Genomic DNA, 15,401 nt, shown 5'->3' with positions numbered 1-15,401 from the left:
ACCCGGCTTCTCTGCACAATCCACGTGTGTTTGTCCCAAATTTTACCGCCATCATTTTCCTGGAATCCCTGACCGCATAATATCACTCCACCTCAGGAAAACATAGTCCCCCCACTTCAGTGCCATGCAAACCATACATGCAATCGCCGCCGGTTTTCCCGCTTGGACTCGATCGAAACGGCAACCGACGGCGGTCATACGGGCGACGGGTCGGATAGTCTTCACCGACCTGTTATCGATTTTCATTTTTTGGCGCGATTTTTTTTTTTTCTGGCGGAAGGACACGACGAGCGCGCCAGCTGTACATAAGCCGAGCAGCCCGGTCGGCCACACCCACTCTGTCTGAGCGGAGGAGGAGAAAACCCCGATACAAACGCACCATGCTGCCCGGTTCCAACTTTAATTTCACACGCAGAAAAAGTCACTCAAGAAGACTGGTCTAGCTCTACATTGCCCTCTGTGGACTTTATCGGATATTTTTTCGTGACATTTTCCTGATTTCCCTTCCTTTTGAATTCCCCTTCTGTAAGGACAGCTGAAGGTAAGGCAGCCGGGACCGGGGATACCAAATGTTAGCTAACTTAAACATTTAAAGTCACTTCATTTTTGTGTGTTTAATGGTGGGGGTTTTTTTTTGTCAGTTGCTTTGTTGGCTGTTTGCGTTGCACGGCGTTTGAAGTGGTGAATCGGAGAAAGAGTGCAGGGTTCACGTGGGTGCGCGGCGTTGCTCAACCCACGCCGGTTTTAAATGACCCTTGCAGCGTGTCAACCTTTGGATATCTGTAGGACTTTGAGCTTTTGAACCATTGACTTTGATTTTTTTTTTTTTCTCCACACGGAAACACTGAAGCAGAATGGCTTGTTGCATGTTATAGTATTTTAGTCGCGTTTAGAAATCTGGTTTAAAATCCAAATTTTAAATTTGCGGATTTTAAGTTTTCATGTTTTAATACAACTGTTAAACGGAGTCTGGTGCAAAAGTACATGCAGCCAACGCGACCTAATGGCAGAGAATGAAGCCCCGGCTAGTCTGAATTCAAAACCTCATTCAGAAATCAGTAGTTTTAATGTCACGCTCCCGTCCGTCTGCAGTTCCGCACCAGCTGTGCTCAGTCGCCGGTAGTGTTGGTCAAAGGCGTGCGTTCACGTCCAATAAACAGTCGGTTACTGTTATGTGGAGCGGGGTAAATGTCATCATAAACACCATTAATTACTCATTTTTACTGGCTTGTTTCGACGCGGACTGGTCTGTGTTTAGGTTTTGGCTCAGGTTACTCAGGCTGTGATGGTTAAAGAAAGGCAGCCTTTAAGTCTGCAGCACACACACGGCTGCTTTGTTCTCCAGCACAGCCTGCCATACATGCACATACCATAAGACCCCATAGGAGCACTATAGCCCCCCCCCCCCCCCCCACACACACACACACACACACACTAAATAGACCTACGTCCCTGTCTGTTCCATCTTTAGTTACGTTTATTTAATCAGACATTAATTTATAACATTTTGCAATAAAATTTAAGGTTTTTATGATAATGATTTATAATAGAAGCTGAAAACCTGCATGTCCTGACTAGTTAGTATTATCATAAGAAAGACCCTGTGGCTCTATACATGATAACTACCCAGGCTTTGTGCTGAGCAAAGCATTTATTTATTTATTTATTTATTTTAATATTCTCTGGGAGAAGTTGTGAAAGTGTTTAGATTCGGTCATGTGTGTGAGACGGGTTTCAGGGGGTTTTAAGTGTTGAGTAACAAAAAGGAGAAAGACAAACGCCACCCATCCTTTCTCTCAAAGTATCGTTTTCCATGTCAGCAGGCAGCCGGGCTCCACTTGCCGGTGTTTTCATTTACTTTCTGAGAAGGAAAAATGTAAATTGTGGAAAGAGGGGTTTAAGTTTCTGCCCCTGTCTCTCCCAGCTGTTCCTATGATGTCATGGGCAGGGGGTGTTAATCTCTGGGGTGATATACGGCCCCCCTGGGGAGCAGCGGGGCGGGGCTACAGTGATGTAAACACAGCTAAAAGGTGGCACACTACCGGTCAGGGTCTCAGTCTCGAGAAAGTGGTTTAAACTTTCACTACTGCATGTGCTGCTGCTGCTGCTGCTGTTGGGATTTACCCCGTTAAACCCAGACAAGGCGCTGCTTTGAACACACTACTGACTCCGCTTCTCTGGATTTAAACTTTATAAGCTCTACTACCTCTCTGATTTTTGTTTTTTTGTTTTTCTTTTTTGTCCTGGTTTTTATTGTTTTTCTCCCAGATTCTACAATCAATCATGTTGCAAAGCTTCGCTCAGTCGCAGGACTGGTTTTCCTCGGAGCCGCTGCTCTTTGATGATGAGTTCTGCCAGAGTTTGATGAAGGACCTCCAGTCGCTGCCGACACCCCCCCAGTCCCCCCCCATGAAGGCCGGACTGGGTGGCGGTAAGCCCCTGTCCAAGGAGGACCAGCTGAGCTACGTGTCAGACATCCTTCTGGAGGATCACGACATGCAGCTCAGCTGGAACTGCGACTTCTTCCACTCCGATGCCGTAGAGAAGGAAGGCGAGTCCAGCCAGCCCTGCTCCCCTCTGGAGGAGAGCGGCGAGGACTGCCTGTGGCAGTGCCTGGCAGCGGACAAGAGCCTGGAGGAGAAGCTGGTCTCCACGATGCTCGGCTCCAGCCCGCTGCTGTCTGACATCGACACAAGCATCTTTGAGGAGATCGCAGGCTCCACACTGGACTGCCAGAACCTGATGGACACTCAGGAGCCCAGCGAGTCCACATCAGACTACGGATCAACTGGTGGCGAGTTGTCGGTCTATTCATCCAGTGACTCTGGTGAGTTCAGAACTTATCCTCATTTTGCATTCATGATTTTCACCCAGATAAAAGTTCAGTGAGAATGTTTGGATTTGCGGGTCTTAGGTCAGAGATCCAATTTTTAACAAAATACCACTTTTTCAAATTCTTTTGTTGTTTTTGAGTTTTATTGACGTTTTAGTGCAGATGGTTAGATCAGACTTTAATCTCATTCATGCCCTGTCACTGTGCAGCTTATCAGTATAAACACTCCTCGCCCAGAACGGTTTCACTGGCATTTCATTGATAATTCACTGTTAATGTTTAGTGGCGCGGAGCCCAAATTGTTCTTTGCACTCGGCTTATCTGGACTCCCGGGACGCCCACCTGTAATCTGCGGGAGCCTTTATGACTCGAGGATGTTGTTGAAGCGTGGGCGGGGTTTTGGCCGTTGACTGACATGACTAGATGAGAGGATTTAGGAGGGATAATTGACTGTGCGGGCGTGTTAGTGTGTGAGTGATTCATGTTTAGCGTAACAGTTATGGTTTCAGCCATTAACTCTCTCGTTTCACCGACTCGAGCCCAGCGGCATCCCTGAATGTGAACCAGAGAGGAAGTGGCGGACTGATATTTGTTGAAGTGTTTCTCGCTGAACATTTTGGGACTTTTTTTTTTTTTAAGACTCATGTTTTAATTTTAGTTTTGACCTATTCATTTCATCAGTAAATGATTAGGTGGTTGTGTTTTTCTGCTCCAGTTTCGCTCGAGACACTGTCAGACACTGAAACTCTAACTACTGTTTATACATTTAACTGTTGCTGTAATCTTGAGTCGCCTTCACTCATTAACAGAGTTTGCAAACAGTAGTAAGCGTCTGCATATTTGTGGCTGTTTACAGAGGGAAAGGTTTTCACTACTGACTGATGTTGTACTGGGTGTGAGCCAAGACCCTCACGGTGTGCTGTGTACAGTGTCTACACTTTTGTGTTTGGTGTCAGCGCTCCTCTGAAATGTCGTCACACCACACCAGATAAAATTACCAGAAAGAAAACAAGGTTGTACCAGAAAACCCATCTAACCCATCTCTCATCTTCTCCTCTTGCCTCTGACAGAAGAAGAGATTGATGTGGTGACGGTCGGCCGCTGTACCTCCAGCCCCTCCCCTCTGCCCCCATTGGTTGACCAGTCTGCCCGTCAGCAGAAGCAGGAAGAGGAGCAGCGGGCTCTTCAGCGCCACCACATCGAGATTCAGCTGCAACACAACTACGCTGCGCCTTGCCCCGCCTCACCGCCACCTTCCTCCTCGTCCTCATCTTCGTCCAGCAAGCGCTCGAGAGGGAGTGACGGCTCCTTGCGCTTCCACCACTCTTCTCGCAGCTCTTCATCATCGTCTTCGTCCTTGCGGTACCACCACAACTCATCCCGAAGCTCGACGGAGACTGAGGATGAGGAGGAGCGGCGGCGGACTCACAACGTGATGGAGAGGCAGAGGCGCAACGAGCTGAAGAACTGCTTCATGCGCCTTCGCGACAACGTGCCAGAGCTGTCGCACAACGACAAGGCGTCCAAGGTGGTGATCCTGAAGAAGGCCAGAGACTGCATCTGCAGCCTGGAGGACGAGAGCCACAGACTACAGTCCAAGAGGGACAAACTGAGAGCCAAACAGGAAGAGCTGAAAGCCAGGCTGGAGCGGTTGCACAGCTAATGGACCAGGGGCGAACCATGGGCTGCATTTGTAGCTGTTAGGAGACTGCGTGGGGTGGGATGGGGTGGACAAGGGAAGAGACTTTGTACAAAGACATAGGGATGGGGGCGATAAAGGATGGCGTGTCATGCTGAAAAGACCGCACAAAGTTTGACATTTCAAAGACTTTATGGTAACAGTGGCTCTGGACTATGTAGACTCACACACGCACACTGTTGGTATGGACAGACACAACACACTCATTGCCTCAGAGTTGATCATTCTCATGCCTTGACTGCTGACTGTTGTAGAGCGTAGGATGTTTTTTTTTTTTTTTTTTAAAGCTGAAATGAGGAGAGAGCGAGCAGATATTTTTTTTATTTTTTTTTAGTTTGGCTGGATGCACACTGAACGGCAAGGACGAAATCTTTTGTAATTTGTTTTGTTTCCTGATCCCATTTGAGGATCTTTACTTTGGGGATGTAAATGGCGAAGATGAAGCATTGGGTCAAATAACTGGAAGCCACAGCAGCTCAGTAGTTGTATGAAACTTGAATATTGTATTTTCAGGATGTCTTATAGCCATACTAACCAGTGATCCCTCCACACTGACAGGTGTTTGTTGGTGGCTTCGAAGTTACTTGATCAACCGCACCTTTGTCTGTTCCAGCGAAATTCCAGTTCTGATGCGTTTTAATTTTTCGATCGGGAAAAGGTCCTTCAGTGTGCGTCCAGCCCTACCTGGCCTCAGGCGGACCCTTGGGCCCAACACCACTCTGTTATCAGGTTAATGTAAGTTAATGACAATACTGTATTTACCAGGTTTGATACTGTACACATAACAATGCTTGGCATGGGTCCAGTTCACCAGCAGTTCACTCGCTTCAGAGTGTGCACGTTTTCTCACGTTGGAAATTGCTTTGTGTATTTAAGTGTTATGTCATTAATGAATTGCTCAAACTCAGACGTAGCCATATTAACCAGCATTCAGGTTTTGAAGAGACTGAACTGGAACGTGAACTGAACCGCGAGCCGCGCTGTCGTAGCAAATTAGCCAAAGTCAGGACTCAAAACCTCTGGATGACGTTTGATTCTTGCATGTGTGACAGACTGACGGTGTCCTGGCATTTTATTTAAAGGTTCTGGTTGGAGGAAGCTGCAACAGCAGCGATACTGTGACATTTAGTTGTGTAGAGTGGCTATTTTGCTATGTGTAAATTAAGAAAAACTTGTCAACAATTTTATTGTTAGACGACCATTATCTAGTGGAAATAGCTCATTGTCATTTAGTGGTCGGTGGCCCTCGTGGATCAAACCTTCTCAAATGAAAAGAGCTTGTATGAGATGAGATTCGAACCATGTACTTGTTACATGAATGAGCGCCACTGACTTTGACCAACATTCCTGTGTTTTAAGAGTTGAGACAGAGTTCAGCCTTCACTGGCACCGTTTTGTGCCCAGTTAAACTTAGTTGTGATTACATGGGGGAGAAAAAATGGCTGCTGAACAGAGCTTTGACACCAAGTAATAATTTTAGGAGGCAAAACGTTAAAAATTAAGGTTGTACGCGTTCACCAGGAGCCTGTTGTATCCACTTAAAATCAGGTGATTTGTTGAACTTGTACTTTGGGCTGGATCTGAAGTTTGAAATATCAGTAACGGGATTGAATGTTTAATGGAATGCCATTTTATTCTAAATAATATCCATTATTGCCAATGTTATCCATTCAATGTGCTGTTTTGTAATGAAATGTGCAAATGGAAAAAACATTTGCTTATTTGTGTCAAATGTCTTAAAATGCCTCCTGTTTTTATGAATAGAGTTTTTCCTCCTTCAGTCTGAGTGTACTTGAACAGACCCTGGTTGGTAGGAATAATTCAAATTGAGGTGTTCCGGTGTTTTAATGGTAAAAAAAAAACCTGTTCTGCCTTGAAATGCATTCTGTTCAGGACTCCTTGTTTCCTTTGTTTGGTGATGTTGCTGTCTGGTTAAAACCTCGTCTTCTTCCAACATGAGAAGCCTTAGCTTCTCGGCTTTTCCTCCAAAGGTCTCTTATTTTATTTTTTATTTTTATTTGTCCCTTGTGACAAAGAACTGCCTTCTGAAGATTTTGAGGTTTTAACCAGACACAGCAGGAATGATTTCTTTTTTTTTTTTTCTTAGCATCATAAAACCTACCTCCACCTGGCTGCAGTCTGGCCTGTAATGTTTGTTTTCCTTTACTTTTTTTTTTAAATATTGTACAGATTTTGTAAAATAAAATATTTTATGTAAATGTTTTTGTTGTATCATAAATTATTTTTGTTTGTTTGTTTTTCTTTGGTTATGTTGAAATTAAGGATTTAAAAGAAATGTTCTGTTCTTTACCAAGCAGCACTTTTTTTTTTTTTTTTTAATATTGCTGTAATTAAAGAATGAATGAGAGTTTGATGTCTGTGTAGTTTATTATACATACACTCACAAACACACAACCATTGTAGGAGTCATTTGTCAACAGTGATACATAGGATCTAATACATTCTAATCTTGTGTAATACAACTTCATTACAACCTATAAAACATCCATGTAAACTTGTTTACATGTGTCCTCCTAGCTGTGCTTAAGAATCAGACTCACCACAGACAGTGACAAGAAAATTGATGCAGGAGAACTAACCAAAGTTTGGCTGGGTGAGGATCTAGTAAGCTCACTTCTCCATACCCACAAATTTTTTTAAAAACTCATTGTAATTAATGAAGAACACTTCGTTTTTTACAGTGCTGATATTGTGTTGGTCCCCCTTTTGATGCCAAAACAGCCCTGACCCTTCGAGGCATGGACTCCGCTAGGCCCCTGAAGGTGTGCTGTGGTATCTGGCACCAAGACGTTAGCAGCAGATCCTTTAAGTCCTGTAAGTTGGGACGTCCATGGATCGGACCTGTTTGTCCAGCACATCCCACATACGCTCAATTGGACTGAGATCTGGGGAATTTGCAGGCCACGTCAACTCTGAGGACAAAATGTTCACCTGCTGCCTAATATATCCCACCCACTAACAGGTGCCATGATGAAGAGATAATCAGTGTTATTCACTTCACCTGTCAGGGGTCATAATGTTATGCCTGATGGGTGTGTTTTATTTGCCAGTGCAGTGCATTACAGGATGTTCTCACATTGGGTTGAGGTGAGCCAAGTTGACGTGTTTTGTTTGACAACCTGTGTTTTGATTCCTGGAACCTCTGCTCATTACAATGAATGAGGAGCTCTGTGTTTTTCACAGCGCCAATGTCTGTGTGAACGTGGCTTCACGTTGATTTACGTCCTTGCACCTGCCCTGCTTCTATCCTGCTTGTAATATTTTGTTGTGCAATTATACAAACAAGGATGTGAAAGCTCAACATATCCTGATGTTCTGAGTGAGAGGTCAGTCCCACCCTTTCTCAGAGCAGCTGGATATTGGAGATCCCTGAGATTCTGCATGTCAAACATCAACCTGAGACTGAAAATAGCGATCGGAAGCCCCCATCCTGACTGAAGCTCACAGGGTGCAGCCACCATGAGAAATCCACAGTCGTCGCTCTGTGCAAAAATGCTCACCTTCACACACCTGTCACCCTCAGTGGCCCCTCCCAGATGTGCAGATATGCAAATGTTTTCTCAGGGCAAAGTATGGGGCTGCACAAGGCAGATGTATTGTGCAACCTGAGCTCAGTCCATGTGTCTCTATGTGCATGTGGAGCAGGTGGACATGTGCCAGACCAGTGTGTGTGTGTGTGTTTATACTCTGCAGAGTTTCTATGTTATCTTGTTCATGTGCAGTGTAGGTGTTTCATTTAAGGTCGTTTCTGGAAATCTTTCGCTTCACCAGTTCAGCAGCCAGATGTTTACCTGTAGAGTTCCTTTGCATGAACAAGGCAAACAGCATAGAAAAAGCATCTTTGTAAAAACAGCCACAGAGAGCATTAAAGGGATAGAACAGAGAACATGATAAGCAAAATATTTGTTTTTTTCCCTGTCAGTAGAGATTTAAGCTTTGTGAATGGTTAGCACTTCATTTTGGAATGTAAATTTTCAAATTAAGCTTCACCAAAGTTCACAGAACAGAAAATTGTGGACGGAGCTGAGGGTTGGTTTATTTTAAGGATTTAAAAAGATTTTAAAAGTCAATCAGTAACCTGTTGTATTCAGTCATGTAAGGATTGCCATGGAGCATTTGTGTGCAGCTATGTAGGTCAAGGTGAGCCAGTGGATATGACTGCCAGGTGTGTCAGATAGCAGCTAACAGATAGGCTCAGATGCCATAAAAGCCTTTTCATCAGCGAGCGACAGATTAGGTTTGTTGTTTTATGAAAGAGTGCAGGGAGAGGCCTGATAATAACTGTGCTAAATAAACACAAACACACAAAGTTATTATCTCAGGCTCTTTTCCTGTTCACTCTGATAAAACCACGAAGAAGTGAGAAGGTAGAGTTTTGCTAAAACCTGGCACTGGTTGAGACATTTATTTGTGTTTAGTTTTTTTTAATTTACAGGCTATTAGTCTTCTTATCTCTAATTATCTTATTACTTCCACCCACGCTGCACTTGTGTAACTGAATCACACGAGTTTATATGAGTTTATGATGCTCACCTGTATGTTTTCACAAGACAAAATGTCATGGAAACTTAACTGGAATTTTACATTCTCCATGAATGAGTAAACAAATTTTTTCCCAAGGTCATGGGATTGTGTTTGATTTAGTCACATTTTGGGTGGAGTGTCACTTTAAAGGCCAACTGTAACACACCAAATCCAGTGTGTGCCTGTGTGGCTGACTGTGTTTGCTTCTTGTGTGGTTCAGTGACCCAAATATTCTGACTCATTCATCCTGATCCGCCACATCACGACAGAGGGAGAGAGAAGGATGGAGAGATGGAAAATAATATAAAAGAGAGGAAACAAATGAGAAAAAAACTGCAAGGAACAGAGAAAATCAAGAGACAAAGAGAAAAACGAGACGCGAGGCTGAAAATTTCCCCGTTTTTATTTTCCAGCCTTGCAGGAAATAATGAGAGACCACAGAGAGGAGGTTATAACACAACTCAACCCAAACCACATTCTGAGTACAAACACCGAGCCACAGTACAACACACATGAGTCATGAGTGTGCTACATACTTGGGTTTTTTTTTTGGTGTTTTCTGAACTGACTGTAAAGAAGCACTTTCTTTAAAGTTTTCCCCCATAAAGTATTTGAGGCTTGTTACCTGATCCAGTCTCTTTTCCCACAACATTCAAACATGTTCCTGTATCATAGCGCTGTTATTTCAGAACCATGGACAGAGCTGTTTGTTGTGCGTTATGAGGATAAATATTTATTAGATTTGAACCTCACGGCACGCTGTACGCAATGTGAACAAAAAAAAAAACTGTTAACACCAAAGCTAGTTAGTTTGCAAAATAGTTTCACTCTCGTGTTACAGTTCTTGTTTGTTTAGCCATAAAGCAGTTCAGTAGTAAGGATGGACATCAGAAAAAAACAAAACACCAACGACCCCCGAGGCAGCAATGATATCACTGAGTTTGAACTCAATCTGCTAGCTCCACCAGCTGCTGGAGATGTTACACCGGCACCAAGCAAGGTCAGAACAAACCCACGGCTCCCAAGGTAGGGAAATGTTCGCATCTGGTCTTAATGCCACTATACTGCCACCTGCAAGATGAAAAAAAAATGCAGAAATAGGCATAGCAGGGTGACAGCCTACTGTGTCAGTACACAAAAAGATTTGCCTCCTCACCATTTTAACTGCCCCCTAAGCCGCTTCATGCTGGCGCTCCGCCTGGGTGACCCTCAGAGTCCAAACCAACTCAGTCCACTTTCTTTGAATCTCCTCTGAACGTAATTAAATGTACAGAAAATGTTGTGAAAATTTCATGTGTGATAAAATCACACCAGTTTATCCTTTGGGCAGTCGGTGTGTAGCAGCTGTTGTCAATCATCATCTTCATCATCGTGTGCTCACGCTGAGATGTTAAATCTAAATTCAGCCTGGATGTGACTCATCAGCCGGTAAGTCGACAGTCCTTCTAGTTTGTTCTCAGGCTGACGCAGCTGCCCTACATTCCCCTCATCTGTAACCCATTACCCAGAACTCTTTGCTCTGGTGCCTGGCCATAAGCTCCCCCCAAGAGCCGCCAGCCAGCTCTGACGACGCGTTTCCCGTCTGCACGTCACTGGCTGTAAGAGTCATGTTAAAATAATAAGGCTATTATATCAGAGCTCTGTCAGAAGCACGGGATTCGGAGTTGGGCTGGCTGGCACACTGTGTGTGTGTGTGTATGTGCATAGCCAGTGGGGATGCCAAGAAAGCATGAATGTGTGTTTTTTCTTATTTGTGTGAATGTGTGTGTTTGCCTTTGTCTCCATGTCTGTAAATGTTCTCGTTAAACGAGATTCATGCAGAGAAAATTTATGTAATTTGCTTCCAGCCTGAGGTAAAATCCCTTCAGGAGCCGAACGCGTTTGTTCTTATTGAAGATTAAAACTCAGCACTTTTCTACACAAAGGCTGTAATGAAAAGTAAACTTGCTGTAGGTGCAATCCCACGTTTTAGACAAAATATGATGATTTTGCATCTGCACAAGCAAAATAAACAAAAAGCCCAGTGAAATACAACTAAAATCAGACGGACTGGTTTTGGCAGGAGTTAGGAAGCCGCGTCTCATTAGTGTCTGATGGATCATTTAAGATTTCCCGAGTAAATTCCTGTGTGTTAACACCTGCAGGCAACAGTTTCTTTTCAGTGATATCAGAGTCTGAAAACAATTTAATAAAACTCACAGATCTACAAGGTGACAACCCAATAATTGTACTATACACAGCCTGAACAGAACCCTGATACAAGATGATTTTGCACACCCCTAGATTAATGGAGAGTAATGAGTAGGATGTCCACATAGTTTTGGCCATGTAGCATAATTTTATTGCCCAATTACAGACTGGTTCAGGTTCAGGTCAGATTTGAGACAAGTCCAGGACCAAATGTCAGGGTTTCTGGATTTTATCTCCTGCTGTTCTACATTAGCAAAGATAACCAATAACATGAGGACCTGATAGAGTTAAAGGGGCCATAGAGTAGAAAGTGAGATTTACATGTTTTTTTCTGATGATGAAGCAGGTGTAGGTGCTATATACAGTAAATACTGTGAAAGCATCAACGCGCTCAGTCCATGGAGAAATGTAAACAGCCTGTGCTCAGAAACCGTGCCTCAGGACTCACCTGGACTCACCTCCAACCTTATTTTTTTTGTTGTTTACTTTCTCTCACTGTCTCACTGTTTAAAATTGTATTCCCTCCATCCTGTCTGCATGGAAGCAAATGCAGAAACATTCTATCTATAGACTGATGGGATGAAAGAGAGAGACCTGAACAAAAAACAGACTGCATGTACTGCCTTGTGTCCTTAACTGCTCCTCCAATATTCTTACTGAGTGGTGTGAGTGACATTCAGCAAATGGTTGAGGAGAGTCGTCGTCTAGTGGTAACCGAGCATCTCAGCCCTCAGGTGTTATTAGTTTGTGTTAGCAGTTGTATGTGTGATTGGGGGGAGCTCGGTTCGACGCAGCATCAGTGTGTTGTTGGTGTGTAAATGTTGCTGGGCCGTGGCACCTCACCTGATAGTTTAGACACTTGTTTACGTCGCGTGTTTGCTCTCACCCCCCCGACCTTCTGCTTCACTGACCCCCTCCAATCCATCAAACGTGTGAAAGTGCTCTCATCGACACACCATTAGCATGCTAAAGGAAGCAGCCAACTGTCTGTGTCACACATTAGCTGTGAGGTGCAGGAGACTCCACGGAGTCTGCTTCCTATAACTCTGACCTGACCTGTGTTTCCATGCAGGCAGTAACAACCAGATTAGGTTACTGCAGCTATTCCGACTCTAAGGTAAACACCTTTTAAAGTTGAGAGCGCGTGACACCATGCACTCTGATGCCTTTATACATATACACACAAAACACACAAGACTTTATGTATATATTATACACACACACTCACTGAGTACTGTATTAGGAACAACATACTAATTCTTGGTAGTCAAGTCAAGCGGATGATGATGGTGATGTTCTTCTTCACCACTCTCTGCTGATCCATAACAGAAAAGTCTAGGAAGAGATCATGTTGGACAATTTCCGTTACGCCTGGATCTGCTTAAAACTTCTCCCGCCTGAACAGGGACTTGAACCCTGGACCCTCAGATTAAAAGTCTGATGCTCTACCGACTGAGCTATCCAGGCTCCTGCTCTTCAGCTCTACGTTGCATTGATTCCACACAATGTTGGAAACATTCCTTTGATATTCTCTTCCATGTTGACATGACTGAATCACATCATTTCTGGAGATTTGTCAGCTGCTCACTCATGCTGCCAATCTCCTGTTCCACCACATCCCGAAGGTGTTCTACTGGATTCAGGATTCTGGATTTTGGAGACATGGAGCATTATCATGCTGGTAGTAGCCGTAAACTGTGGCCACAAAGGGGATGAACATAATCAGCAGCAATACCCAGACATGCTGTGGCATTAAAACCATGACTGACTGGTATTAAGAAGCCAAAGTGAGTTGAGAAGACATTCCCCACTCCACCAGCAGCCTGGACTGTTGACACAGGGCTGGTTGGGTCCATGGTTTCATGCTGTTGATGCCAAGTAGCCTTTCTGTCAGCTGCAGCCAGTCCGACCGTTCTCTGACCTCTCTCATTAACAATGTGTTTCCATCCTCAGAGCCGATGCACACTGGAGGTTTTTTGTTTTTGGCTCCAGTCTGAGTTAAACTTTAGAGAAGATTGTGTGTGAAAATCCCAAGATCGGCATCAGCAATCATGCCACAGACAAAGTTATATTTTCCCCCATTCGATTAGTGAATTTCTGAAAAAAAAAAAAAAAAAAAACATGCAAGAGATTGTCTCCTTTTTAAGGATTTTTTTTGAGAAGATGTGTATGTTCCATCTTGTCAATTTGATATCTTTTTTTATGGCGTACACTCTGGGTGTGTTACACTAGTAGCAGCTAATTTTGGGTGGGGAAATACTGTTGTACTTCACAAGACCTGTAGCCTGATGTATAAAATTAGTGGGCTTCCCCTTTAAGTTTTAAAGCACATCATAGGTTTCTAAATTAATGAATACATTCCTGCTACTTTACCACAAGCACCTGAACCCACAGTCAGGGAGGAGTTTAACAAATCCGCCCTCACGTCAACAAGACATGGTGTTCTCTGTAATAGGTCACTGCACTTGAGCAGGTTTCACGTCCCTGCAACCTGATTTTCATAGCAGAAATGAATAGAAACAACACAAACCTGAAAGAGTGTGGAAACACTTTATGACACTCAAAACCTGTGATCTTTTACAATGCTTGACGTGGGTCACTGGGTCTCATGTGGGTGGTTGCTGTACTCCTCATCATGTGTTGTCAGCCTGGACACTGGTAGAGTTTAGAGTTGACGGATGTCACAGCGAACACTGTCTTGTTATTGTCCCTTTGTTATTTAATTGAGATTGAACGATGTGACGCATCCTTCCAGAGAGTTTAAACCAACGAACGAAGTGTACGCACACAGGTGTTTGCTGCTGACCATGCACTTGGATCACGCTGATGCCGTTATCTGCTTCTACACAGAATCGGGGTTATTTAGTTCATGCAAATGAGAGCGATGAGGGGAGGTCCCACTCTTCATGACACTTAGAGTGGAAAAACAAATGCAGAGTCTTGAAAAATTCCCCTATGACATCTGACTTGTTTCCTCTGTGGTATAAATGAAGAATGTGTGTGAGAGAAAGAAAGATAAAGACAAAGGGAAGACCTGATTTTAAGGTTAGGCTTTGATTCTGGTTGGTGGATTTAGTCATTGAGTGGACTTTCTCATCCTCTAATCTAAGGTCGCTTTTTCACCTTTAAGTTCAGCTCAGTCGACTTGATAAATAGTTAGAGAGTTCTGGCCTGTTTTGTGTTCACACTGGCTTTTTACAAACAAACCAAGCTGTAATTATGAGATGATACTGGCTGACGGGTAACTTATTCATTGGATAGTTTTTGTTAATGTTATCCCACATTATCAGGCTGTCAGGAAATCAAATCATGGTGACCGACAGCAAATCACGCTGCACTCTCCTGAACCTGAAGTGTTTGTTTACCTTTTCTGGCAAAGTTTTCAAGTGTGCCAAGTTTAAGAGGTGTACCAAGAGGTTCCAGCTATGGCCGTTATTAATTGAGACTGCACCTGGAGCTCACGTCATGAATAACAACAAACAGGTGGACAAGGGGGAGGGGCTACTGTTTGGTCATTGCATTTTACCCACATTTTAATGAGGAAACGCTTCAATAAACTTAACATCAGGTTATGCAGAAAGGACTGAGAGTGAGCAGTTTGTAAATGTGGTGGTAGGAGTGAACACTTAACTGACAAACAGAAGAAAGAAGGAGAGAAAGGTTTAAACCCAGCTAATTCTCTCACCTTCACACACCTGGCTAATCAGTGCAGAGAGTGGGCGTGCTCGTTTGATCGTTGATCACAGAAGATACAAAAGCGGCTGAATGCAGACCCTCCGTCTTAGACCAAACACACCAGACTCAACTAAACAAGTTACATATACTTTATAATTTCATGTTAACAATTTGTGACCGTGTGTGTGTGTGTGGCAGAACAACACATGCACAATGAAATGAGAGCAGACAAAGGGAACGAAAGCTGTGTGCATGCTGTGACATACCTGCTGACACAAACCTCTGAGACCACACCTGAAAAGACAAAGAAGAGCGAGTTAATCTTTGGGGGAATCCCAGCAAATTATAGCGAATGTGACTCACCAACATGAATCATCATAACACGGTTCAGGCCAGGTGAAGGTAGAAAGAGGAGAGGCTCACTTTGTCCCATAGACAATTTCAGGTGAATATTTCATG

The 15,401-nt window shown here is 43.7% G+C and overlaps 1 protein-coding gene and 1 non-coding gene across 2 annotated transcripts; one reads left to right on the top strand and one right to left on the bottom strand.

Moving 5' to 3' along the window:
• The first annotated feature begins 349 nt into the window (after window positions 1-349).
• mych (myelocytomatosis oncogene homolog) lies at window positions 350-6,441 on the top strand. The gene is made up of 3 exons (XM_041034327.1): window positions 350-541; window positions 2,269-2,827; window positions 3,904-6,441. The coding sequence occupies exons 2-3, from the start codon at window positions 2,284-2,286 to the stop codon at window positions 4,494-4,496; spliced, it is 1,137 nt and encodes a 378-aa protein (XP_040890261.1). The 5' UTR covers window positions 350-541; window positions 2,269-2,283; the 3' UTR covers window positions 4,497-6,441.
• Window positions 6,442-12,661: 6,220 nt separating this feature from the next.
• Window positions 12,662-12,734, bottom strand: trnak-uuu. The gene has a single exon. It is a non-coding gene; the product is annotated as a tRNA-Lys (tRNA).
• Window positions 12,735-15,401: the final 2,667 nt, after the last annotated feature.

The sequence above is a fragment of the Toxotes jaculatrix genome, chromosome 3, assembly GCF_017976425.1.
Source record: "Toxotes jaculatrix isolate fToxJac2 chromosome 3, fToxJac2.pri, whole genome shotgun sequence".
NCBI classification, from domain to species: domain Eukaryota; kingdom Metazoa; phylum Chordata; class Actinopteri; family Toxotidae; genus Toxotes; species Toxotes jaculatrix.
The sequence above is the reverse complement of the archived record's forward strand: the minus strand, read 5'-3'. Positions and strand labels throughout refer to the sequence as shown.